This window comes from Lolium rigidum, chromosome 5 (assembly GCF_022539505.1).
Source record: "Lolium rigidum isolate FL_2022 chromosome 5, APGP_CSIRO_Lrig_0.1, whole genome shotgun sequence".
In the NCBI taxonomy this organism is placed as follows: domain Eukaryota; kingdom Viridiplantae; phylum Streptophyta; class Magnoliopsida; order Poales; family Poaceae; genus Lolium; species Lolium rigidum.
In genome coordinates this window covers 161,137,444-161,164,828 of record NC_061512.1, presented here as the reverse complement: position 1 = coordinate 161,164,828, position 27,385 = coordinate 161,137,444, and the positions used below count along the sequence as shown (strand labels likewise).

Sequence of the window (27,385 nt, the reverse complement as noted above, 5' to 3'; positions counted from 1 at the left end):
GGGATGTCGTCTCATCTAAATAATTATATAGGATTGCTGAACATTGTTAGTCTGCATGTTAGGAATTTAAGGCTACTTTAACGTGGTTCCATCACCTAGACTGCAAATCCTTTCAAGTTGAAGTAATTAAGCGGCAAAAAGATTTGCACATTCAAATGATTCCAACTTTTCACTCATATTTCGTGCAGATTAATTACAAGTTCAAAATAACATCCTCCATAGTCCAAATGGCGTGAACTAAAAACTCAACCCATCATTGAAACCAGCGTCGTAGGCAGCATCGGCCTCAAAGTCACCGATCTCTTCACCGAGCATCATCCCTCCAACGGCGCCGCCGAGGAGCCCGAGGCCTAGACCCATGCCCATCCCTCCCCGATGCCTTGCTGGCGCAGCCATAGGCGGTGGCGCGTAGCCGTACGTCGCCGGCGGTGGAGCAGAATTGTACCCGTACGGTGGCGGAGACGCGTACCCACCATATGGCTGTGGTGGATACGCCAGATATGGCGCGCCGTAAGGTACGTTACTCGGTGGGTATGCCAACGGAGCCTGCGCTTGTGGCGGGTACGGGGTGACGGGCGCCGCCATGGTCTTGTTGGACACTGCCATATGATGGTCACGAGAAGGATACTTGGCACTATATTGGTCGACAACGGATGGAGCGGCTACGTCGGCTTTGACGTCGGAGAACTTGTAGCTGAAGTAGAGGACGCCGTGGGCGCGACCAGACACGGGGCGCCGCACCTGGTAACTCATCGTCCTGGGGTCGGCACCGCCATCCGCGCTGGAGCCGGAGAGAAGATCGTTGAGAGGGACGAACACCTCGCCGACATCGCGGTGGCCGAAGAAGGGGGCCTTGGAGCGTAGCAGCACGTGCAGGGCGAGGCCGCGGGTATCCGCGCCGGCAGGGATCGGGAGCTGGAGCATGGCGTTCCACGTGGGGTTCCGTCCGCCGTGGAAGTCGACTTGGGTGCCGTGGCTGGGCGTGCAAGGGTCGCCGCCGGAGATGGAGGCGACGGCGTAGACGCGCATGCGGGAGAAGAATGTCACCTTCTTGAGGTCGGTCGCCGAGATCAACGTCAGGTTGAGAATCTGGTAGGCCATGGCTGGCCGGCGAACACCGCTACGAATCAAGATGGTCGAGGAACGTAGGACTAGGAGGAAGATGAGGAGGAGGGGGCCTCTTTCGACTGTGGCCCCTCGCCTTTGGAAAACTTGGACGATGTCACTACTTAAAGGGAAATGGATATGTGTGGCATTGTCCATGAATTCAGCGCTAATAATAGATTAGAGTAATGGAGTATGTTAGAAGTCCGTTTCGAAGAAAAAATTGTAGAAGTTGGTTTCTGTGTGGTTCAGCTTTTCTCTCGCACCTTTGTGGCTTGGTGCCTTGTTGGTGTGGTTCTCTTTGTTTCCTGTTAAGCTTCATGCACTAGCCATTTGAACCAAAAGTTCGAACTGATAGAAAGGGCTAGACAATCCACATAAACACTTCACAACACCTCCACTCGCGTGTGACGGGAGAAAAGAAAGTCAACACGTGAAAGAAGAAGAGCACACCGAAACAGCGGTGGCTATAGAGGGGGGCAATAACAATTTTCAAACTTAATTGCGAAAACCATGTGAAAGCTAGGATTTGAACTTGAGACCTGGGGCTCTGATACCATGTTAAGCTTCATGCACTAGCCACTTGAACCAAAAGTCCGAACTGATGAAAAGGGCTAGACAATCCACATATACACTTCACAACATGCATATGGTGAATGGATGCAATTGATGCATTAGACCATGTACAACGATCTTATCTTAGCATTGCTACAAAAGATGCATGATTGCTGAGTTGGAAGAGAATAAAATAGTAAAAGTTATTTGACTTCTCTAGTTCTCTTAGCCAAGAGGTGATATTTTATTAAGGATGATGAGACTATTCTCTTCATCGTGCACCATGGCATCTCTTAGTTTCATGCAACATGAAAGCCGTTTTCGTCTAATGCAACACCGGTGACATCATTTTGAACATGTATGGAGCAGGTATAAAAATAAAGTTACTTTCTTAATTAAGCACTCAGGACATGAGCAATGGTAGCATACATAACTAGTTTCTCCATGTAAAAAAATTGTTAGAAGCAACATGGTGAATTTTATCTCTTCAATGGAAGCTACAACTTTAGTTAGAAAAAGGAGAGGAGGGACCCCACAAATATGACACTATGTATCTTTCTCTCTTCAAAAAACATGTTTTTAAGGCTTAAGATTCCGCTTTCTGAAGAGGAGGCTGCCTCATCATCCGAACCTACTTTAGACCACCGAACCTAGCTAAAGGTGTGAGGCAGCACCTCTAGGGCAGTGCATTGGGCATGCCCTTATAGCACCAAGTTGCTTCTACAATTCTACATGGATCATGTCTTAGCCATTTGGTGTAGCCTAAACCAGTGTATCACTAAAAAGAGAAAGGTGCATTCTAAAACTCAATGTTAAATATGTACAAATTTTTTTTAAATGTTTTCTTCAAATCTTAGTCTAAACCATCAGATTCTATATATGAAACACACTAACAGCTACGGAGTCAAGTTTCGAAAATTTCATCAAGACCAAGCGAACAGTGAAGATGTAGCAAATTAGACTCACAAGTCAATAGAGTAAACATTTTAAAAATCTAACACAACATTTAAAACAATGATATCATTGCATTCCATGTGTCCCATATGAATACATGCGCATTTGTTTTTATCGTGCTAGCTAACAGTCCTACGCACAGATGTTTGCTCCTAGTCTTGGGTCATTGCGGTTGCCCAGCCATCACCTTATATGCGCCTTGGTAGGGTTTTTTTCTTGGTTGGAAAAAATACCGGTGTCCACCAGTATTACCGGGTTTCAAAAATAGCGGTCCAAATGTTGCCTGAGGTGCTTCAAACTATTTATAATTTCATCAATATTTGCTAAAAATATTTAAACTTGGACAAACTATAAATATACCGGTAAGTTCAATTCGGTAGTAACCGGAATAACCGGGTTACGCAGAATTTCAGAAATACTGCTTGCCACACACGAGCATAGTAGAAGATGGTCGTGCCCACAATTGTACTTTAGACTTTCGCGGTATAACTCTTCGAAACAGTGAGTGCAACAGAGCCAACCGGAGACGGTAGTTGCCACAAAACCAATCTAGGGTTCCGTCCTCCTCGTCGGCGACACCACGCCGCTGGTTTGCTCTGCCTCTAGCGGATTTGGGACCTTGGAGGTATGGCGGAGCATGGGTCCCACGCTGGCGGGAGTTTATGTTCCTTTTTAGATTGTTTTTAGTGTCTTTATTTTGATGTTGAGGCGGCGGCTACATGCCAAAGTCAGAATAAAGTCCTTCTTGTTCAATCCTAGGGCGCGGTCGGTTTTCATGTTCACGGCCAGTCTCTTCCGATCTATAATTGTCAGTGCGCTGGTCCTTTGGGGTTTTAGCACGCTGCCTTCTCGTTTGTCTACTACAACAATCTATAATACTCCGTACAACTTTGCCTGACTTCGATGATGGAGGGACGATGACGACGGTGTGCCTTCGGCTCGTGCTAGTGTATGTGGTCATCGCTAGGTGGTCCAAATATCTATTTATAATTTTTATTATTTTTAGGATACTTATATTGTTGATGATTATTAATAACTTGGTCGAATTTTCAAAAAAAATAAAAAGTGACAGTATGTGCATGTTTGGCTCACCAGTCACCAAGGGCTAGCAAGGCCACGGCAGCAATGTACCGACTCGATCCCATTGTCAAATCCATCGCCGATTCAGATACATTATCCAAACAATCACGGCCGCGCGCAAACTACGCAGAGTTTTTTTTTTTTTTTGCGAATTAAGCTACGCAGAGCTTGCATGATGAATCATAACGTGTAGAATCTCTCCGAGATCATGACCGTGTCTGACAAGAGACCGGTCTAAACTCGATCGAGTACGACCCGAGTTGGCCTGTCCTTGCCTTCTCTGAGCCTTTAAATACGGCCGGGAGCCATCGATTGCCCTGCACCAAATCGATCAAGCTTACGATCGGATCTAACGTTTCGAGCTATTAGACGCCCTTGACCCGACCTAGCGTTTCGACGAGAGATCCAGCCAGGGACAATGGCGGCGACCACGGCGGACGAAAAGAAAGCTGACGAGGTCGTGGGCAAGATGATCACGCTGATCAGCTCCGACGGCGAGAAGTTCGAGATCGCGCAGGAGGCAGCGGCCATGTCCCAGACCGTCAACCACATGATCGAGGACAACTGCGTCGACGACAAGGGCGTCAAGCTCCCCAACGTCACCTCCGGCATACTCTCCAAGGTCATCGAGTACTGTAACAAGCACGTCGCCGCCTCCGGCGATAGCGCCAGCGAGCAGGACCTCAAGACCTTTGACGTCGCCTTCATCGGCGAATTGGATCAGGCCACTCTATACGACATCATCCTCGCCGCCAACTTTCTGGAGATCAAGGGCCTCCTCGACCTCAGCTGCCAGAGGGTGGCTGACATGATCAAGGGCAAGTCACCAGAGGAAATCCGCCAGACGTTCAACATCAAGAATGACTTCACGCCGGAGGAGGAGGCAGAGATCCGCAGGGAGAACCAGTGGGCATTTGAGTAGATCGATCACCTAGCTGGGGCACCGCTTTGCTCTTTATATATAAGTAGCTACTTAAGTTGTTTACTATTTCATCACTTTTCTTATTTAATTACTTATGAGATAGGCTAGTTTATTTTGTTGTGTGAAACCTTGAAAACTTGTAAGCTTGATGGATATACATGTTTCGCCGGTTTCCTTGTTCAAATTTTCAATGTGTTTCTCCAACCGTAGCTTGAAGCAATTCATGCATGAATTGCAATATTGGTGGGAGAGTACGAAAGGTTGTGATGCAGAAACTTAAATTTAAAATCTTTATACAAAAGACTTCAGATCATTTGAGGAAGAATATTTTAATTAAAATATCTTTGGAAGACTAAGATAACTCCGAAATCAAAATCTAGCTTTGGTTAATTAAAAATAATGCCATGGCAACGAAGGATAGTATATGTCAAAAAAAAGGTTGGCCGCGAATTTTAAAGCCATGGTTCTATGATGATTTTGAAACAATTCATCATCTATTTTTAAGTGTTTGGCGGCAAAATATATGTGGAGTGTGGTGAGTAAAACTATAGGGGGGCCAAATAGACCAATATTTTAGTTGAATTGTTAGAATCTTTTCTTGGGAAAGCAAGCCGCTTTGTGTCGGGCCTTATAAAAATTGAGGAATAAAGCTTGCTTCTTAAAATTGTTAAATCTCCACCTGAAATAATAGTTTCGTGGTAGATGATCAGGAAGCTTAAGGGTTGAGTAGATGAATAGTCACCCCGCCGTCTACATTTCGTTTTTTGCACAAGGTGTCCAGCGTGGTAATATCAGGGGCGTTTCTGTTTACAACATCGTTGTATCGTATGTTCAACATCAAGAACGACTTCACGTCGGAGGAGGAGGCGGAGATCCGCAAGGAGAACCAGTGGGCATTCAAGTAGATCGATCACCTATGGCACTTCTTTGGTCTTCACATATATGTCTGCTTAAAATATTTACTATTTCATCGCTTTTCTTGTTTAATTAATTACGAGTTAGGCTAGTTTATTTTGTCGCTTGATAAGGTTTATCGATACATGTTTTGCCAATTTTCTTGTTCAATTTTTCTCTGTGTTTCTCGAGTCGTAGCTTCAAGCAATTCATGCATCAATTGCAATTGGTGGGAGAGTACCAAAGGTTGTGATGCAGAAAGTTATAATTTAAAATATTTATATAAAAGACTTCATGATCATTTGAGAAAGAAAATTTTAAAATCACCATGGAAGACTAAGGTAACTCCGAAAATCAAAATCAAGGTTTGGTTAATTAGACATAGTGCTAGGAAATGAATGATAATATGCAAAAAAAAGTTGGCAGGGAAAGAAACTCGTCTTATAATTTTGGAAAATCTCTCGGGCTAGACGCCGGCGACAATAATGATAAGATAGATAGATGGATCTGGAAGTCCTCTTGCATAATGAAGCACAAGTTTTTCGCATGGTTTTTGATTAGTGATCGTCTGAACACTAGGGATATGCTGAAGAGAAGACATTGGAAGATCACAGATGATACTCGTTGTGAGTTGTGCTTTGCTAGAGCATATGAGGACAGAATGCATTTGTTTATTGAGTGCAATTTCAGTAAGAGGATTTGGACATATTTGCAAATTGATTGGTTACAGGGGCAAGATATTCAGCTGCTACAAGAGCAAGAGTGGGGGTTTGCTAAGCCTTTTTTCATGGAGGTAGTGATATTAGCTTGCTGGAATATATGGAAGCAACGAAATGAGAAAAAATTTCAGTATCAGAGACCATCTTTTCAAGGGTGGAAGAGGCTTTGTGCATTATATATCCATGCTTGTGCATAGGATAAAGAGGAAACATTTGGAAGATTTAGTTGCCTGGATAGGCAGTCTGATTTAGCTTTGCTCTCTTTTTAGTCTTTGTACAGTTAGGTCTAACCTTTTCTTTTTTCTTTCTCTTTGTATATTTTCTAACTTGGTTTTAATGAATCACTGTGGGGTTTTTTCCCCACAGTTTCAAGGTTCTTTTTTTTTTTTGAGAAGATAGAACTAATCTAGGAGTATTCTAGTTCCATATACTATCTGTTATTGTGTACAATATTATATTACTCAGATAGTTGTGGTTGTACCCTTCAGTTTTTCTCAAATATTATATTTCACCACTTGTTTTGTGAGTACAGATATATGCGGAAAAACACACTTTCATGGTCTAGTATGTCTGCTGCATGGGCATGGTGATTCAGAAAAGAACAGTTGAAAATGTGAAAAGGTTCAGCGGATAATACCAGAAAATATTCTTAATGACTAGTTGACTACACACCAGCATATAATTGGATACAAAAAGTTGTCCTCAAGAATTTAATGTATGTGAGTTAAATATTGATGTAGCCCTTCCGTCTCTCCTGCCAATAATCCAAGTTCTTCATTGTGTAGATATAGCAGGACTACTTAGAACTAGATATAGCGGGACTACTTAGAAACTTGTAACTCTCAGAAACACCACAGTATATATATTGTTATGTCTAGAGCCGCCTCCATGAAGAACAGGCTCTCGCCTTCAGCAAGCTCCTTGGCATCCTCAGTCAGGACAGCCGGAGTGTGCCAAGATCTGGTTTATTCCCAATTAGTATTATATAAGGGTGTTCTCGTCAGCATGGCCACGGAGTTCCTCGAGCCACCTTGCCATATGATCAAAGGACTGGCGCTTTGTCATGCCATACTATGCATAAGCTCCTACTGCACCTCTGTAGTACGCACTTGTTGATGCTCGGTATCTGTAACCACATTCAGTGCAGGTCTTATTAAGTATTGAAAATGAAGAGTTATATAGACGAAGCAAGTTGGGTTAGGCTATTATCACCATTACAGTTCACTTACAACAATCATAACAACAAGAATACATTAAGTTGCAAATCTAACAAAATATTTATGAAAAAAACAGCTAGATGATGAGACTTAATCCTTCCATTCATAATATAAGAAGTTCCATGATTTGTTAGGACAGGAGCTGGACCAATCTTGCAATACACAATTACAATGTAAGTACCTATAGATACAGATGCAGCGGCATTAACCTTTATGCCACATAAAGTGCATATATTAGTAGAGTAATTTTTGGTTGTACACGAATCATTATACACATTACAATATATTACGTGTGCAACCTGTTTAATTTGCTGTCTACTTCTGTCACTTTATTCCTGAGAAGTTGGTTGAAGTTTTTTTGGCAGATTCTTATCTTGTTCCTAACTGAAGATGTGGAACTATATGATACAGAGTAATCGGTAACTGAAACCTCTGAAAGTGTCAAAATGTCAGGCAGGTTATTCTGATGTAACTCACAGGTATACATTTAGGTTGAGGATTTAAGGAGCCGAGTAAGAACATGTGACCACCTTATCAACGATTAATGAAGCGAAGCTAGTGAATGTGCATGGCAATAAATAAATGGCATAACCGAGCTGAGTTGATTTCATCTACGGCAACAAATCCCATACAAACACCAATATACTAGGAGCATATATCAAAGTAGTATCAGCATATCTAACTTTGACAAGAGATTCTCACTCTGACTAGCTCTACACGGAGATAAAAAAAAATACTAATGTATGAAGGAGAAAGTGCAGTTCAAGATTAGTTACCTCCAGGTAAGTCCCTCCATGTATGAAGGAGAAACATATATATGACTTGGCGTTAGTTACCTCCAGGTAAGTCTCTCGTTCAACAAGGTGCGTATGGAAAACTGATCTCTATCTCGGAATAATGGTGCTCCATCCTGCCCAAGTATCGAACCTTGGAGCTGTTTAAATGATATGCAACTGTTCCACAATCGTCCTCGTGAAAGAAGACAATTTCTTTGTAAGGATGAAATCCAAGACACCCAAGAACAAGAGTGTCAAAGTAAGAATTGCACTTTTCGGACCCATCTGTAACAATGCCAACTGCATTTTCATCGTCAGAGTGCCATTCGAAACCATCTTTCTCTACCGCTTGGTTGTATTCTTGTACGAGCGTGAGGTCGCTCTTCAGCAACAACTCCGCCTCCTCGCTCGTCTGCAAGATCCATGGTCCACGGCCGCCGCCATAACTCCAACAGTATCTTCTCCATGCTGGCTCGAGGTTGATTTCGGTCTTGAACACCCAGACTATCAGACCGCACGACTCGTCAAGGAACCAAACCTGAAACTTGCATCGGCCGTCGATATACAATACACAGTAGACCCCTTTCTTTGATTTTCCAAGACGAAATTGTCTGCACCCTCGTGGCAGCTTAATTGCCTCGTACTTGTCATCCGACAGGTTTATTCTACGAAAATCGAATCGGCGCTAGCATTAATAACCCAAGTAACATTAGTAAGGATGATAAAGGTAATACTAGTAATCGATGTAAAAATATTGGTATCTGAGTTTGAGTAGATGTACCTCAAAATAAAGCCACCTTGCGTTTGTCTACAGGGAACATATAGTGACCCATGCCAGTAAGCGGCATAGTACAGATCCATATCAGACTTCCTGCACGATACAACGTCTTGGATTGTTCCAGGGGCATCCCCATCTCGTGCAAATGACCTCTGCTTCCAGCACTTTGTCCTCGATGAGAAGACATGCATGACGTACTGCGAAGGAGGCCACTCTGTGGTGCAGGCCGTGTCACTGTCGGCCGGTACGTCACCAGGAACACGAGGAATGAAGAAAACCTCATAGTGTGGTGACATGGTGGGATCGTAGACCAGGTAGCGGTTATTGTGGCAGCGTCCGCAGGACGTTGTTGCCATCCTGGGCCTCGGGCACGCACATGGCAGCGGGGGCAGCGGTGCCCACTGTCGAGTGGCAGGATTGACGACCACGTCATTCTGGATCAAGATGAGGCCATTGCAGTGATCCTTCATCTCTCCTGCATACTCCCCATAGGCAGGATCTTCTTCGAGATAGTCTAGCCTGCTGGTGATGTAGCGCGACGTGGAGCGGCGGGAGAAGAGGATCGGGGCGTCTATCTCAACTTTGTCGTAGATGATGGCATCGAGCGAGAGCGGGAGCAGTTTCGCCCTCAGGAGACGGTGGTGGTCGACAGTGGCCCACCAGGTGGAGCATACGCAGCGGGAGATGGCGAGGCTGCGCGGAGGGAGGTGGCGGAGGATGTCCACCAGCACATCTGTGTGCTCCATGTCCATGTCGACTGTCAGATGCTGTCGATCTGCGGGGGAGCGTGCGCTCAAAATGACGGCCGGCGAGGTTGATGGCAGCAACGCACGGGCAGGGGCAGGGCCGGTCCTTTAATAAAATACAAATGTGTAAGTTAGAAGCGTCGACTCCTTAAAAATATTAATGTATGTATATGTGAATGTTACCGATAAACACTTAAAATGTATCTAAAAGCAACAAAAAAAAGTCATATATATGAACAATTTGTAATAAGTTTTCTTCGATTACCCACAACGCAAAATTGCAAACAAACAATTTGTAATACAAAAACAAGCACATAGATAGAAAACTACTAGATCATCATGGCAATAAAATCTTACTGGTTATCACGTCGAATTCTAAATCCAAATAGTACGTCTCTAGGAGGATATCCAATCCATGAATTACGAATGCCCTGTGGCAACAGCAAAGACACCCTTTGTACTGACATTTTCAACCAAAAATCAACCGATTGTCATTGCAGAAGTTAGGACATGCCTTAGAGCAGGTCTAACAGGCCCCGTATAACCCGCCCACCCCGTAAAATTCCGGCGGGATACGGGGCCGGCGCGAGTTTGGGCGTCTAGCAGGCCCCGTATTCGGGCCGGCCCGTTTCGGCGGAATACGGGGCCCAGGAAATCGGCCCCGTCGCCCCGTACTTATAGTGGGCGCACAACCCTAGCTCCGCCGTGCGCCGCCGCCTCCTCCTCCTGCTCCGGCGAGCAATTAGTCGCTCCCCCGCGCCGCATTCCACCCCAGATCCTGCATGGACTCCCGCCGCCGCAGTAGCGCCTCGCCGGCGAGCGGATCGAAGCGATCCCGCTCGCCGGACACCGTGGAGGAAGCGTGGCGGCTTTTTTGCAAAAGATCAGCCGCCGGCAGCCGTCGCGCGGCCTGCAAGTACGACGGCGCCGCGTACATCCTGGACAAGCTCATCGACTTCGCGCGGGGCGGCCGCTGGTACCACGAGGACCCGCCGCTCAAGCCGATGAGCGGCCCGAAGTTCTCGGCGTGGCTCGCCGAGTGGGAGCGCCAACGCCGGGTGAGCGAGGCGTGGAGGGCGACCATCGGGAGCACCAGCGGCGGAGGTGCCCCGCTCGCCGGCGAGGAGGAGGAGGAAGACGAGGACCCCGCCTTCTTGAAGGCGATTCAAGACTCCCTCAAGGACGCCGCCGAGAAGGACAAGGCGGAGGAGGAAGAAAGGGCGGCAGCCATCGCCGCCGTGCAGGAGGCGGAGGCGCGGGAGGCGGAGGCGCGGGAGGCGCAGGCGTAGGCGGCGGCCATCGTCTACCTCTCCGACTAGAAGTCGTGATCCGATCGCGCATTTTGTATGTATGTAGGTACGTCGATTTCTATGTATGATCGATGAACTATGAATGAAAGTTTCCTGGGGTTTTAAATTTACAAATATAAGGGGTCAAATACGGGTTCTGCTAGACGGAGCGGTGTCTGATCGACCATTTTTTTTATACGGGGCGAAATTCGAGCGTTATACGGGGCAGAAAAGTAAGGGGCCTGTTAGACATGCTCTTACCAGTAGATAGAAACTAAAATTCTCCCGGTTATCCAGAATCACGAGGCGGTCGCCCCCATCGCGGTGTCTGGTCTTCCGCCATGGCGCATTGGGTGGTGGGCGGAGGAAGCGGTGAGCGATCCCGGGCGGCACCGATACCCTGATGCGGTACTGGATGGAGAGCTCGGTACCCGCGTCCTCGGCGTCGACCAAGACGATGAGCTCGGCGGCAGCGGCGCTGGGGAGAACTGGGGGAGCACAGGTGCGCGCGGGGCTCTGTTTTGGTGAGGAGTGAGACTCCTCTAATAACCCTAGCGAGCGCTGCGGAGTCCTACGGCCCATCATGTAAGAATAAAAGGCCCGGGAGGAAGTTGAAACACGCCCATCTGGGAGAACGTTCAGTTCGGACTGTTTTGGTGTAGTTTCGGCCCAAGATGCTTCCTGTCGCCTTCCTATGGCCGTCTTTTCCCTAAATATCGGGAATTACTCGTTCTGAGGACCTACTAAAAGTTTCATAATAAGTTTCCAATTTTTTTCAGATAAAAATATTTTTCGATTTTATGTGGTCTAAAAAGGTTTTTAAAGCAAGTACAAAAATATGGGGTGGCATCACTCAAATTAGACCCTATCAGAATGGCAATTTCTAGACTTGACGGATTTTCTCGTTTCCTAGGTACATGTGGTTTTTATTTATTTTCGGCCGATTTTATAATAGTATGTCAAATTTAACTAGTTTAGTTTTAAAATGTGAAAAATAGTTTTAAGCTAACAAAGTGGGATTCTAGCCAATCGAAACAAATTTGAAAGATTTAACCCCTTGCTATCAATGGTCATTTTACCAATTTTGAATCCAATCAAAGAAAATGAAAAAAAAAATGTAAAACTTGCACATGGAGTCCTTTATGTGGCCTCATTGACAGAAAATAACAAAATTGTAGTATGACAATTAAATAACACAAGTTCGTAAATGGGCTATCATGTCTGAATTATCTTGACTTTCTACCCAAATGATCTTGGTGATGGCCATATCCGTGTCATATTTGTCATAATTTTTCCAAATTATGCATACAAATGTATCTTGGCATGACAAACAAAAGTGTGAAATTGAGTTTCCAACATTTTGTCACAAAAAAATGTTTTCCCATTTTATGTGTCCCAAAAATGGAGGTATGTTGAAGGAATAACAAAAAAAAAGGGGTAATATGGTATACCACCAATTTTAAGTACAATTAGACCCGCTTTAAATTAATAAAGCAACAAGCCCAGAGTACAAGGATGCTGAGAACAGCTTACAACCCAAAGAAGCTACAAGCAAAAAACAACAGAGATGAAACATAGCTTGCAACACCAAGGCCCTCTTCAACGATCAGTAGCCCGACGCCGGTGGAGCTCGAGAGGAAGACAACAAGTGTGGCCTGACATGGAAAACCCCACGGAATCGAGCATCAACCTCAGCCATACCATCGCCAAAGAAGGCTCTCTGCCTCCTTGCCCTGGCTCGAAGGGCGTTGTATTGTCGGCCGATGGAGGCGCTCCCCTGAGCTTGACTTCCCACTAACGGCGACGTCCGAGGAAGTAGATCCAAGCACACCGACACCATGCCGAACATACTGAGAAGCACAACAGCAAGCCGGAGCTCGAACGTGTCGGAGATGAAGCAGTTGGGCAAGCTTGAGAAGAGCACCGGCACACCACCCGCACACACAACCTGCGCCCACAACCTACCCAAGCTACCGAAGACCGCGCCTTCAGCAAGGTTAGCGACCCTACAGCGACACCGCGGTCCAATCCAGGATTAGGTTTTCACCCAGGGAGCAAGGAGGAGGGGGAGGGACAGTACCTCGACGGCACCCCCAACAGGGAAGGCGGCGCCCAAGGACGTCGCCATTGTGACCGCTACCGCCGGTTAGGGATTTCTCCCGGTCGCAGAGTCCTGCTGCTAGCAGCTCGGCCGAAAAGTGCCAGGGAGCTTGGACGCCATGAGGAGAGGAGGGACTACAACCTTCAGATTTGGCGCCGACGACCTCCGAGGGGGCCCCGGGCCACGGCCAGCACCCGTCGGCTCCGCGCCGCCCACACGGCCGCAGAAGCCAGCCCACACCCGCGAACACCTCTCGCCGCCGAGCAGGAATCGCCGCACCACCAGATCAGGGACGCCGCCCTGAGATCTCGAGTCCCCACCGAGGAGGCCGCCGATCGAGTCCTCCCGAGCCCATAGCGGAGCCAGGCCCGCCATCGACGCCGGAGGAAGAACCGATCGGCCGCCCCAGCCACGGTGAACCCAGCGCGATGCTCCTCCATCTATACGTCGCAGGAAGCCAAGGGCCCAGGGCCCAGATCCCCGCCGCCCCCATCACCGGCGTCGCGAGCCAGGCCCGGCGGCGCCTCAGGGAGTGACGAGGAGGGGGGACGGAGGGGGAAGGAGCGGCGGCGGCGGCTGGTAGGATTTCGCCCCCCGGTCGCCTGGAGGAGGCGACGCAAGGGGGGAACCGTTTTCTGTCGCAATGCTTTTTACGCACGATCTGATTTTTTCTGTTTCTAAGTACCTTTGATTTATTTATTTTTTGAGTTTCAGTCGATTTTATAAAAGCATGTCAAATTTAAACTACACGTGTGTTATTGTTTGTACGTGATTATTGATTATCTAACAACATCTGTTGTTTCTGTGGAAAAAAAGTCTTGTTGAGGTTTCTCATTTCGACCACCACTGTGACCTGCTTAATGTCTGACTAAGATAGGACTAAACTAGGCTGATTCCAGATAGTATCTGTAATTCTGTACAATATTACTCAGATAATTGTACTTGTACCTTTAATGTTTTTTCTCTAATATCTCTGCACCTATTTTAAGAAGACAGATATACACGGCAACACACGCTTTCATTGCCTAGCATGTTTGCGCCTGGAGATTCCGAGAAGAGCCAACAGAAAAGGTGAAAAGGTTGAGCTGGTTTATCTGAAAAATGTTCTTAATGACTACACACCGCCATATAATTAGATTAAAAAGTAGTCATCAAGAAAATTACAATGTATGTGAGTTAACTATTGATATGGACCTTTCGTCCCTCCTCCCAAGAATCCCAGCTATTCAATGTGTAGATACAGTGGGACTACATGGACACATTTAATTGCCAGAAACACCAGAGTATATATGATGCTATGTCTACGAGGACATACAACATGCGGCCTTGGCTGCAGGGGCAGCCTCCTGACCAGGGATGATAACTTTTGTTCCTTTCAGCAAACCCGCGTTTCCACTAGAATTAGACTCGTCGTTTGCAACAAGGTTTTTCTTGCTGACGGTGCGGTATATCTCTGTGAGAGCAGTCGTGAAAGCGTTTTCGACATTGGTGGCCTCAAGTGCGGAGGTCTCCATGAAGAAGAGGCTCTCGTGTTCAGCAAACTCCTTAGCATCCTCGGTCGGGACAGCCCGGAGTGTACCAAGATCTGATTTGTTCCCAATTAGCATGATAACGATGTTCTTGTCAGCATGGCTTCGCAATTCCTCGAGCCACCTTGCCATATGATCGAAGGACTGACGCTTGGTCATGTCATATACTAGCATAGCTCCTACTGCACCTCTGTAGTACGCACTTGTTACTGCTCGGTACCTGTTACCACATTTAGTGTATGCTTAGATATTGAAAGTGAACAATTAAATAAATGAAGCAAGTTGAGGTAGGTCATTAGTGCTGTTAAAGTTCACTTACAACAACGAAAACAACAAAATTGCCATTTAATTTTAAATTTAGCAAAATATTCATGACCAAACTGCTAGATAGGACTTACTCCCTCCATTTCATAATAGAAGGTGTATCATGATGTATCATGATTCGGTAAGACAAATCTTTATGTGATACACAGTTGTAATTATAAGTGCCTTTAAATACATATTTAGTGACATAACATTTTTGTCAATTAAAATGCATAGTAGTAGAGTAACTTTTGGTTGAACCCTCGCCTAAAAGAATCATGATACAGCTTATAAAACGGTGAGAGTACTTTCTAAGCTGTTTATCTTGTTGTCTTCTTCCTTTTTTGTCACTTTATTGCTGAGAAGTAGGTCAAACGTTTTTCGTCACATTCTAATATTGTTCCTAATTTAAGATGTGCAATTATATATGATGGTAGGTAACTGAATTTAGTGGAAGTGTCAAAGTCTAAGGCATGCTACTCTGTCTGATGTAACTATCGCATCTATGTTTTTATTGAGCAAATATCAACTGCATTAGTATGGACATATTTTTGGTATTGTATTGGTAGATACCCAGAATGAACAGGGAAAACGCCAGTTTGTCAATTTTAAGCATAGTTAACTAGGACACCTTCTCAGAGCAAGGAGAATTTGAGTTGTATAGTTCCGGGATACTAGGCTGTTTTGTACCATTCTTTTTGTCCTTGAAACCATGTTTCAACTCCTTAGTTAATGAGAAGAGGCAAAGCTTTTGCCTCTGCTTCAAAAAAAAAAAAGACTTATCGCAAAGTCTTCATAATTTGCTGTCTACTTCAATGACATTAGTGCTGAGAAGATAGTCAAATGTTTTTGGCAGATTCTAATTGTAATAGTAATTGAAAATGTGCAACTACATGAGAATTGGTAACTGTAATTTCTGATGGATATCAAAATATGTGCTATGCTTATCTGATGTAAATTTCCATTCTAAATTTAGACTGAGCAAAGTATGAACTAGTATGTAAATATCCATTCTAAATTTAGAAACCTCTACATTTCACACAGAAAATCCTCACCCATGAATTAAAAACAGAGGAGCATATAGTTACTGCGGCTAGCCTAGTACAACATCTGCAATCCTATGAATGATCCCCCGATGAAGTGGTCAAGGCCATGGAGAGGATGCGGGGTTTTGTTAATACTTGGTTAGTTAGTAATAGTACCTTTCTTGTCCGGCGGTGTCCCAGATCTGCGCCTTGACGGTCCGGTTGTCGATGTGCAGGGTCTTGGTCTGGAACTCGACGCCGATGGTGGCCTTGGAGTCGAGGCTGAACTCGTTGCGCGCGAACCGCGCGAGCAGCTGCGACTTGCCGACGGCGGAGTCGCCGATGAGCACCACCTTGAAGACGTAGTCGACCTTCTGCCCCATCTCCCCGTAGCCCCGGGACATCTTCTCGGACGAAATCGCCCCGCCGAGTTTCCCTGCTTCAACCAATTAATCAGCACCGGCAGGGAATCTCTTTCTCGATCTTGGCTGGGTCCTCCAAGGACCGATCTTGGCGTCAGGAGAAGGAAAGTGCGTCCCCTTTTGCCGTTCTTGCAGCAAGAATAACAGAAGCAGAAGTATTGAGGAGCAGGTAGTGGGTGGGATCGATCAGAGAGCGCTGAATTGTTATTGGGAAGAAGAATATGGTGGCGGCGATGATGATGAAGAATTTGTAAACTTGTTTGGTGTTAAAATAAGAGCTGGAAATGTTGAAGCGATCAACAGGAAAGTGGAGATGCACACGAGGAGGATGGAAATTCAGCAGGGAGGGAGGAGAGGGAAAGGAAGTGCGAAGACGTGCTCGCTCAACCGTCAACGGTCCACACGAGATTAAAATATCAATCTACTGGCTAGGTTTGCTTCTCCTTGTACAGTTGTTACTGCCACTACTTGTTCTAGGAAGATTCTTCTTACACGAGCTCGGATTTTCAACTTTGAACTTGAAAAAACGTTCGAAACGAGCTAAATGATTCGGGATAATTTACGCCCCAAGCTCTCGCTCTGACATCATGCCACTCGTTCTCGTTCACGGCTAAGTCGTGCATGCCGTGAGGGTAAACCGACTTCAGGTGGAGGAGCTCGACGAAGGTCAAGCAAACCTGGGAAGGCTAGCCGACCATTCATGGTCTTCTAGTGACACCAAAAAAAAGTGAAAACATTTTGGACAGAGGCACAAGGGTGGCAGGATTGCAAAATAGCCTTTATAGTAGCTGGATCAGAGTTGACATTATTAGTCAGGACTAGAATAAGCCAAGTGGAAAAAGGCCAATCAAAGCTTAGGAAAAGAAAACAGGGAGGAGGGATGCATGTCATCTTCCTCGAGACCACATCAGGCGCATCTTCTTTCCTAATATGAACAGCGAATCTACCTTTGGGACTTCGAATCGGTCAACAACAATGCCACTGTGATAAAGCATCCTACCATCGACACATAACTATATGAAAAGTGGGAAAAAGTTTAGTTGATTTGGTCGATTTGCAATTTATTAAAACGGGAAGAATATAGGGGAAGGTGAACCATCTCAATTTTGTCACTGTTGATTTGTTAAATCAGTACTAGTTGAATGCCCGTGCGTTGCCACGGTTCATTGAAAATTTCCGTTGCTCCATATGTAGCACATCATAACATACTTTGCATGTAAATATTACTTATATATAGAAACTTTAACCATCAAAACTTTCAGTTAGCATAATTTAACATCATATGGATAGAAAATAAAGGACCAAAATAACATGTGATATGTGATGGCAATATGTCGGCATCCTCCATTCATTCTCCACCCTGCACATTCTCCACCCTGACAAACCGCATCAATCTCTCATAAGCTCGTTAGTACAACTAATTAATATGGTTTATTTTGACTATTGAGCGGGGTGGGTGCTTTGCATCCCTACCTATGTGGATTCCAAGAGTTTAAGTATTGTGAGCTATTCCATCTCTAGAAGTAATTCCTTGATTTGATTCAAAGAGCTATTCCATTCTTGTTACATGATAGGAATTTTCCTATGAATCTCTTTCAAAAACTAAATATTCATGCATCAATAGAAAAAGTAAGCTTGCATTAAGAATTTGATGTAATAACTACATAAAAATGGTAAGACACAAGTGGAGCCATAACTTAGTTTGATTTAGTTTTTTTTTATTAAATGCAAGATTAATCAATGTTGAGGTCCAAGATATCATGAGAAGTTCAACGAAGAGTTAAGAGATAATAATAGAAGGAAATAATGGAATTGTAAATGTGATTTCCGGCCGCCCAGGAAATCGATCCTGGCGTATGTGGCAAGAGAGCAGCATGAAGCCCCGAACTGATGAAAGAGTACAATGATTGTCAAAACAATTTAAGTTCAGTGTAAGAGGGGATGAAGATCTCCCATGGGAAGTGATGTACATACTAAAAATGGAAATATGTTTTCAACATGCTTTTCTCTACCCTTTTAGCCATCCATTTCCATTGTTATTTATTATGGATCATTTTTTTTTCTATTTTTCATGAAGAGAATTAACATATATACAAATGGAAATATGGAATGTGTTCTTGTTCTTGGATAAACCACAAAAAATCCTAGAGCGTGAATAAACATGGAAGGGTGCGGACATATCAGTTTCTGGTACTGGCGTTTGATTCCAGTGAAATCTGTGAAGAAAGCCGTCAAACCCCACAATGTTTATCCAGAACTCATCATCAGATCCCGATGAAAGTTAAAGTGCGGGAATTGATTCTCATTTTTGTTGTATGTTGATACGTTCATTTTGCATCACTATTTTATATCATAATTTACTGTTATTCATTGATATATTTCATATTTAGAGATGATACTTATGTTATTTCACCTATTTTTGCATGTTTCATGATTATTGGAGAATCACTCACCGGAGTCAGGATTCTGCTGGAAAAAGCACCGTCAGTATACAATATTTCTGAAGATCAACAATTGACGGAAAATATACCGAAACTCCTATTTTTCCAGATGACGGAGCCAGCCAAAAGGGGAGGCCGAGGAGGGCCACCATGGGCCCCTCCCCATAGGCCGGCGCGGCCACCAGGCCTGGCGCGCCGCCTTGTGGGGAGGGGGCCCACAACCCCCCTCGGCCATCTCTCCTTCGCGTACTTCATCTACCAGAAACCCTAAGCTGCGGAGGACGATCAAGAATAGACACAGCCGCCTCTGCGGGGCGGAAAACACCAGAGAGAAAAGAGCTCTCCGGCAGGCTGAAATCCGCCGGGGAAATTCCCTCCCGGAGGGGGAAATCGTCGCCATCGTCACCGCCATCGAGCTGGACTTCATTGGGATCATCATCATCATCATCTCCACCGCCGACACCATCATCTCCACCACTGCACCTAGTCTCCGCTGTAACATCTAGGGTTGAATCTTGATTATTTCATAGGGGAAACTCTCCCGGTATTGATTACTCCTTGTTATTGATGCTATTGAGTGAAACCGTTGAACCAAGGTTTATGTTCAGATTGTTATTCATCACCATATCACCTCTGATCATGTTCCATATGATGTCTTGTGAGTAGTTTGTTTAGTTCTTGAGGACATGGGTGAAGTCTAAATGTTAGTAGTGAACTATGTTGAGTAATATTTAATGGTTTGATATTTAAGTTGTGGTGTTATTCTTCTAGTGGTGTCATGTGAATGTCGACTACATGATACTTCACCTTTATGGGCCTAGGGTAATGCATCTTGTATTCGTTTGCTAATTGTGGGGTTGCCGGAGTGACAGCAACCTGAACCCCCGTTGGTATATCGATGCATGAGGGATAGCAGGATCTCAGAGTTTAAGGCTGTGGTTAGATTTATCTTAATTACTTTCTTGTATTTGCGGATGCTTGCAAGGGGTTTAATCACAAGTATGTATTAGTCCTAGGAAGGGCGGTGCATTAGCATAGGTTCACCCACACAACACTTATCAAAACAATGAAGATTAATCAACTATATGAAGCGAAAGCACTAGACTAAATTCCCGTGTGTCCTCAAGAACGTTTGGTCATCATAAGTAAACAAACCGGCTTGTTCTTTGTGCTAAAAAGGATTGGGCCACTCGCTGCAATTATTACTCTCGCATTTTACTTACTTGTATTTTATTTATCCGCTATATCAACCCCCCTGAAAACTTGTCTGTGAGCATTTACAGTGAATCCTTCATCGAAACTGCTTGTCAACACCTTCTGCTCCTCGTTGGGTTCGACACTCTTATTTATTGAAAGTACTACGATACACCCCCTATACTTGTGGATCATCATATGTAAAACAAGAAGATGCAATTTAATAGCAGTCACGGTACAAACCACTACTTGGCAGGGAAATGTACGTGGCACCGGTAGTAGGGCAACAATTTGTTCCTCCGGGAATCAAGAGAAGTTATAGAAGATTTAATGCCCTAATGGTATAAATATTTGCTTTGTGACTCCATTGCAACCTAATTCTTTCCTAGGTGGTCTAGATATGTTGGTCTCACAAGAGTATTAGTGAATGCATAGAAAATCTGCACAACTTGTATGTACTACTTCATGCAAGTAGCAACTCCAAACTAATGTAAGGAATGCAAACAAATATCACACTTGGAGATTATGAGCATGTGCTCTTGCAATCAGATCAGATGGTGTCATGAAATAGTTATTTGCAACCGGAACAATGGTATATTTCCATATGGACCAAGAACGACAACATACTTACTAATATATATGCAAGATACTCATCTGAAGTGATTTCCCCATATGTAATATCCATACATTAAGGTCGTTCAGCTGAAGCACCAAAAGGTCACATGTAGTCCATCGAGACATATATACGGGATTTTCCTATGATATAATTGACTTTCTGTCCAATTTCAAAGTAGCAATAAGGTGACCCAGCGGCGTCGGCGACATGACCAATACGGATTCCGGCGAGGCGCGGCAGCTTTGCAGGAAAAAAGGTGGTGCGACGGGGAGAACACCAGCGAACTTGGGATGGCGAACGTGCAGGACATAGTGACGGACTTCAGAAAAAAAAAACAGACACAGTATTCGGTGTGGCTCCATCTCTCCTTCCTAGTGACCCCCGCCTTGATCTCCTCCGTCACCACCACAGAGAGAAAACACAAATGCATATGTTTGGAAGGATCACAACATAGTTGAAGCATTCAGTCAAGCAGGCCAACACAACTGTACCTTAAACCTGCCGCCGAGGACTCAAGGTGGCATTCGGGTCGTATTCCTCCACCTTGTCAGCTTGATCGATCACGTTAGAAATTAACATACTCAACATCACCCTCTTCATCACATGATCATGAGGGATCACGAAGAATTGTACCGGAGAGCTGGACGGGAAGAGGAACATGACGGCGAGCAAGGGCGAAGGGGCCCATAGCGAGCAACTCTTCGTCGAGGATGTAGACGTTGGAAAACTATGCCTCCCAGTCCCCACATGAACTGCATGTATCAGCGATAGTCGTGGCAGCAACGCCAACTGTCAGTGAGAGCGTTCGCGGAACGGACGGGGAGTTGAGGTGGGTTGGGTAGGACCGTGGTCACCTCACCTATTTCTTTACGTCTGGTTGGCCTTGAGCGGAATTCATCTCTTCCCCAACTTCTCTCGGCATGCGGGGGATGAAGAACATGATATGGAGATTACACGGGATATACTTTTTGGTAGCATGCGTAGGATTAATTAGGAAGAAATTGATTGTCTAACGAAAGAAGGAAAGAATGATACGATTGATACTGGTTGATACTAATTGATACTAATTAGGAGATAATTATTTAACGAAAGAAGGAAAGAAGGAAAGAAGGGTTCCTTTTTTCCAACGGTGGTTGTTTAAGGAAATGTTTTGATGGTGATTGTTTCCTTTATTGTGCCGATTTGATTGATACGCAATAAACTGTTATCCATTTTTCCATAGCCACTTTTGAAGTTTCCTTGATTTACAGTGATCTGATTGGTAGGCAATAAAATCTGAACTTTTTTTCCACCCGAAGCGGCGTGAGTTTGATAAGCGTCTTTGAAGGTTATCAACGATTAGGATTGCTCCAATGTTTGATGTCAAAGTGCACACCATCCCAACTGCAATATAATAATAAAGATGTATTGGCCGATATGGAAGGCACTGTTTAAATATTTATTTTTTTGACAAGGAGAGAGCCCCGGCCTCTGCATCAATTGATGCATGCGGCCTTTTATTAACTTTATAAATATTCTCAGTTACATAATCATAATAATTCATTGATCACATCGATTTACTGTTTAATCCATGAACAATGACCTCCTGAAATGGGAACATTGTATATCTTAAGAAATATATTTGAAAAATAAAAGCACCTTTAAAGATTAGGATTTTCATGTGGGTTCTTCATAAGAAGCTCATACTAACGAAAAATAATTTAGTAAAATGTCACTGGCAGGGTGATGAAAGGTGTTGTTTTTGTGATCAAAAGGAGACAATCCAACACCTTTTCATAACCTGTCCATTTAACTGTATGATTTAGAGAATTATTTATATGTCTTTTAATATATTCTTTGGACATTAGTTGAATGGAGTGCAAAATAAAGATAAAGCTCACATTAGAGTTGGTGTTTGTGTTGTTCTATGGGCGATATGGAAAGTTTGCAATGATTGCATCTTTAACAAAAAAAAGTTTCCCATCATTTTTGCAGGTTATTCCGTTAGCTACCCACCGGACCTGTATGTGGTCCTATCTACAGTTGGAGGACGACCAGCCAACTATGGACCATAAACGGTGGTCCGGGATTTCTACAGCCGGTGCGGATGGTCTGATGACCGGCGTTTGACATGATGATGCAAAGGCATTTCATGTCTATGCTTTATTTCTGGTGGCTCATTTTTCTGAGACCCTTTATGATCCATGTTTTGTAATAATTTTTTAAGACGTTCATATGTAAGACTGGATACTTTCGTTTAATAAAAACGGCTGTATGCATCTTTTTGATGCAGAGGTTGGGGCAACCCTTTTTAAAAAAAAAACTAAAAATGAAAAGAAAAACAAGACGCCGCAATATCTTCATGTGGTCCACTTGTCAGACCGCCAACCGCACCGGCTGTAAAATCTCGTTCTACCATCGCCAAGCGGTTGCATCCAATATTCATGTCCTGACGCACATCCTTCGGCTGGATATAGGACCATGTATGGATTCAATGGGTAACCAAAGGAACAACCTGCAGGAAAGATGGGAAACATATTTTGTTTAAGATAAAGTCATTACGGACATTCCAAATTTCCCAAAGCAAGGTACACATACCCACTCAAATGTGGCCTTTATCTTACTTTGAAACCCCATTCAACCAATTGCCAAAAAGATTAGTCATATTGGCAGGCGTAGGGATATTGAAAGTCACGCTGATAATGTGCTAGATTTTTTTTTTCAAAAGGGCAAGTAAAAAATAAATGATGAATTGTTTCATCATGATCACAAAAGCAACATTTAGAACCATCCTACCAATTACGCTTTTTAAGATTATCCTTTGTGAGAATGATCTTATTGAGAAGGAACCACATAAAATTCTGATTTTAAGTGGAACTTTTATCTGCCAAATTTATTTTTAAAAATCCCCAACAGGGCTAGCTAGCAAATCGAGATACATAGATTTAACCGAAACTGACCCCACTCAGTGAGATGCCAACAAAAAATGTCATTATTCTCAGACAGTTGAACTCCCATAATGCGAGTAACAAGGTGAACCCATCTATCCCACCTATCCTCCGAGAGTGCCCGCCTAAAACCGATGTTCAAGGGGTTCACACCCATAATGTTAGCTACCGAAACACTAGCACAGTTAACAATGCGATAAAGAGAGGGGTATTGCTCACAAAGAGGTATATCCCCTAGCCACGTGTCTGCCCAAAAACCTAGTATTTTTCCCATTCGCCACCTCCATTGACCCTCTCATGAAGAAGCTATCTTTTACCTTCATTAATCCTTCCAAAAAGGGAAATATGTGGGTCTCGCGTCAACTTGAGATAAAGTTTTGTCCTTTAAATATTTATTTTGCAATAGTTCCTACCAAACTCCTTGTTCATTAACTAGTTTGAAAAGACATTTACTAAGAGGCTCTTGTTCTTTAATCCGAGTACCTCAACTCCCAGCCCCCCCCCCCTCAGATCCTTCGGCCTACAAATGTTATCCCATTTTGTTAATCTATATTTTCACTTATGCCCATCCCCTTGCCAAAAAAACCATGATATGAAAAATCTAGTCTTTTTCTAACCCCAATTGTAACCTCAAGAAAGGAGAGCATAAACTTAAATATTTGAACTACTTTGTTCACTGAACGATAGTCCTTCCAACGTTGACGTTTCGTCAAAGGAAAAACTAAACACCGCGTGTATGTGTACAATTAAAAGCCACTCACCTACAAATCATACATTAGTCAGCGTGATGATGACTTGTAGACAAACTCATAACACTCAATCAATAGAACCCATCGCTAATGCGGAAGTTCAGGCAATTTCAGTTCCTTCAGCATTGCGCATGTAACAATTAGCTGCAAATTAAGTCAAGCAACTCATGGCCTACTTAGTGCATAACAAAGCACACGTGCAAACTATAACAAACTGCTCCTAGGTAAGGATGGAGCCTGTCAATGCTACCGAACTAAGCACACACAAATCACACACGCTACTATATAGAAATCGATCTAAATCCAGCTTGTTAGACTTCTTAACCAACCACTGCTGATAGTAATTAGTATTGGATAGCAGAACGTGACATCATCACATGTTGCTGACATGCATGCAAACTTATTGAGTCAAGAAATAAGGATACGTCCTGGACATGTCTTGGACAGTGCATGAGCACATTAAATCCCTAGTCAGCATGGACGTATGTTTCACTTAAACACCAGGATAATATTTATTGTATTGATCACTATAGTCAACAAGAAACACGCTGGTTTCCCGTCAGGCCACTCTCCACTACGGGGAAAACCGCCATTGCCGTGTAGCAAATCATTGGCGTGCGCCGCTGCACGGCAAAGATTTCTTTGCCGTGCGCAGCAAGCAGCACACACGGCAACAACACTTCGCACGGCAAGGTCTGAGAGCAGCGCACGGCAATGAATCCATGCACGGCAAAGTCAGCAGTGGCGGACGGCAACGAATCTTTGCACGGCAAAGTCCAAAGAAAGCGCATGGCAAAGAAACATTGACGACAAAGTCCCTACACGCCGCACGGTAAAGAAATACTGCACGACAAAGGCCCTGGGCGTTGCCGTGGCTCGCCCTTTGCCGTGCAGACAGACAAGTTGCACGACAAAGGGGCCTTTGTCGTCCATTCCTTTCTTTGTCGTGCGCCAATATACATTTTATTTGTTTTTATTTCTATTTTATTTCATCTAATACTTATATTTATTTTTTTAATTAGTTTTAATTTTTACTGACTATTTATTAGTGTTACTTAAGACAATGTGCAATAGAAAATTACTCTCCATGTTCGTCCCCCCACATATATCAGGGTTTCGGAGCAATCCGCGCTTCGGAAAATCTGCTAAGTGTTATCGCCCAAATGTGAGTAAGGTCACACCGGGAGCTACGGCCGCACGGCAAAGAAAAGGATACACGGCTAAGATCGCAACGCACTACAAAGGCTTTGCCGTGCAGAACTCGCGAAGCGCACGGCAAAGGATTCGTTGCCGTCGCATTCTTTGTCGACCAATCGTTGTCGTGCGACTACGCACGACAATCTTTGCCAGGCATATAGGTCCCTTTGCCGTGCGACTTGTCGCACGAAAACGTAGTGTTTTCCCGTAGTGCTGAGCCTTTTCCATGTGTGGTGGGCATAAACACTGGCGTAGGCTACAGTTGGGGCAGATGTTTTGCAGATAGTTTAGCTGATTAGAGGTTCAATGAATTCTAATTTGTGTCTTGTCAAACTGACCAACTGGATCATGCGAGTGTTTGCACGGTTAGCACCATACCTCACATGCCTTTGCACAAGGTTCAAATCCATTAATCATGGCTGCTCCTACTCATGCCTTAACCCTAACCCTAACCATATGGATAATCCAAATAACAACCAAGAAAGATGTGCAAGGATGTAAAGGTTTGAGTTGTCTCTGTACGATCAAGTTACTCACTTGAGATCCCTCTTGATGGTACTGCAACTAAACTATAAACCGGTCTCCAACTACACCTTAAGACCGGTAAGAAAGAAACCCTATCAAAAGCAAACCTTAACCTTGTGTGTTCATCTTGAGATCGATGATGACGATCGTGACCGCAACAAGATGGAACACACCTTTCTTGATTGTGCTTGCTTGACAAAGTCTTCTGGAGTTCTCCCCCATAATCCACCATGGGAGAGCATCTTCTTCGGTGCATCTTCACATATCCACGATCACCATATGTATAGCAAGATTCAAGCAAATGATCTCTTCGAGATGGCTCATCTTGAAATTGCACTTCATTTCTTCATTCTTCATCATGTTGATGTCTTCAAGTTAAACTTGAGGGCTCACTTCATCTTCAAGACATACTTGACACTTGATATTTTTCATCAATTTCTTCTTGTTGCAACCTTGAAGGCAACATATGGTTCAAGCATTGTCTATGGACAACTCCTACAAATATAACTCAATGTAAACATTAGTTCATAGGGATTGTCATCAATTACCAAAACCACACATAGGGGCTCCATGCACTTTCATTTGTGCAAAACTCATACGAATATAAATGGAAAACAACAATCTTGTATAATAGACGTAGTTGTAGTTAGATTAGGCATGACATGAGTAGTACATAAATTTCACTCATCAATGTTTCGGTAAAATGGCTCTGAAGGTTGCATAGACCTCCGATGAAAAAAATTGTATGAAAATGTATCTACAGAAAAAGTTACATTTGATTTCAGCTACCTATGGACGTTCAAATATTTTTTAGAATCCTAAAAACCAAAAAGGAAAAAAATGAAAAAAATTGCACATACCGTCGGCGTACCAAGAGGGTGGTGCGCCGGTGACAAGGGATTAACTTGTCAATGCCTACATATTGTAGACTTAGGGTTTCGTAGAAAGTAGAGAGCAAGTAGATCTCGAAGGTTCAGCCGAAAAGGTGCTCGACTCAAAAATTAGGTAGGGTGTGTGTTAACAATAGATTCGATCCTTTCTTTCTCCCTCGGCTCCCCCTTATATAGGAGGTGGAGCGGAGGCTTTTCGTGTTGCGTAAGTTACAAACTGCGAGAGGCGTGTTGGGACTTTCCTATTTTGCTATACAATTCGTGATACAACTCTATTTTCCTTATCGAAGATCTACGGGCTTCTTGGCCTACAATGCTTCGTGTCGTGGGCCTCCAGATAACCTCGAGTACTTTATTCGGCAAGCCTATTCGGCATGCCTGTGTAAGTAGACCCCGAGATTTTGTTTGAATCGCGGAGTCGAGTAAAATCTC

At 44.0% G+C, this 27,385-nt stretch overlaps 4 protein-coding genes across 4 annotated transcripts; 1 reads left to right on the top strand and 3 right to left on the bottom strand.

Annotated features, from left to right (window-relative positions):
• Positions 1-237: 237 nt before the first annotated feature.
• On the bottom strand, positions 238-1,101 carry LOC124651854 (protein SRC2-like). Its single transcript, XM_047190879.1, has one exon. The coding sequence runs from the start codon at positions 1,099-1,101 to the stop codon at positions 238-240; it is 864 nt and encodes a 287-aa protein (XP_047046835.1).
• Positions 1,102-4,156: 3,055 nt separating this feature from the next.
• On the top strand, positions 4,157-4,615 carry LOC124656040 (SKP1-like protein 1). The gene has a single exon (XM_047194852.1). It carries the CDS (start codon positions 4,163-4,165, stop codon positions 4,613-4,615), a length of 453 nt encoding a protein of 150 aa, XP_047050808.1. The 5' UTR covers positions 4,157-4,162.
• A 2,290-nt stretch (positions 4,616-6,905) lies between these two features.
• Positions 6,906-9,314, bottom strand: LOC124651242. Its single transcript, XM_047190359.1, has 3 exons — positions 9,003-9,314; positions 8,222-8,886; positions 6,906-7,354 (listed from the first exon to the last, which is right to left on the bottom strand). Exons 1-2 carry the CDS (start codon positions 9,293-9,295, stop codon positions 8,301-8,303), a joined length of 879 nt encoding a protein of 292 aa, XP_047046315.1. The 5' UTR covers positions 9,296-9,314; the 3' UTR covers positions 6,906-7,354; positions 8,222-8,300.
• A 4,928-nt stretch (positions 9,315-14,242) lies between these two features.
• On the bottom strand, positions 14,243-16,530 carry LOC124652993 (ras-related protein RGP1-like). Its single transcript, XM_047192043.1, has 2 exons — positions 16,170-16,530; positions 14,243-14,884 (listed from the first exon to the last, which is right to left on the bottom strand). Exons 1-2 carry the CDS (start codon positions 16,394-16,396, stop codon positions 14,437-14,439), a joined length of 675 nt encoding a protein of 224 aa, XP_047047999.1. The 5' UTR covers positions 16,397-16,530; the 3' UTR covers positions 14,243-14,436.
• Between the last annotated feature and the right edge of the window lie 10,855 nt (positions 16,531-27,385).

Coding starts and splice junctions, on each gene's coding strand:
- LOC124651854 (XM_047190879.1), bottom strand. CDS start 1,101: ATGGCCTACCAGATTCTCAACCTGACGTTGATCTCGGCGACCGACCTC.
- LOC124652993 (XM_047192043.1), bottom strand. CDS start 16,396: ATGTCCCGGGGCTACGGGGAGATGGGGCAGAAGGTCGACTACGTCTTC. Junction 14,885..16,169: donor GACACCGCCGGACAAGAAAG/GTACTATTACTA, acceptor ATGTGGTAACAG/GTACCGAGCAGTAACAAGTG.
- LOC124651242 (XM_047190359.1), bottom strand. CDS start 9,295: ATGTCACCACACTATGAGGTTTTCTTCATTCCTCGTGTTCCTGGTGAC. Junction 8,887..9,002: donor CAAGGTGGCTTTATTTTGAG/GTACATCTACTC, acceptor CGATTTTCGTAG/AATAAACCTGTCGGATGACA.
- LOC124656040 (XM_047194852.1), top strand. CDS start 4,163: ATGATCACGCTGATCAGCTCCGACGGCGAGAAGTTCGAGATCGCGCAG.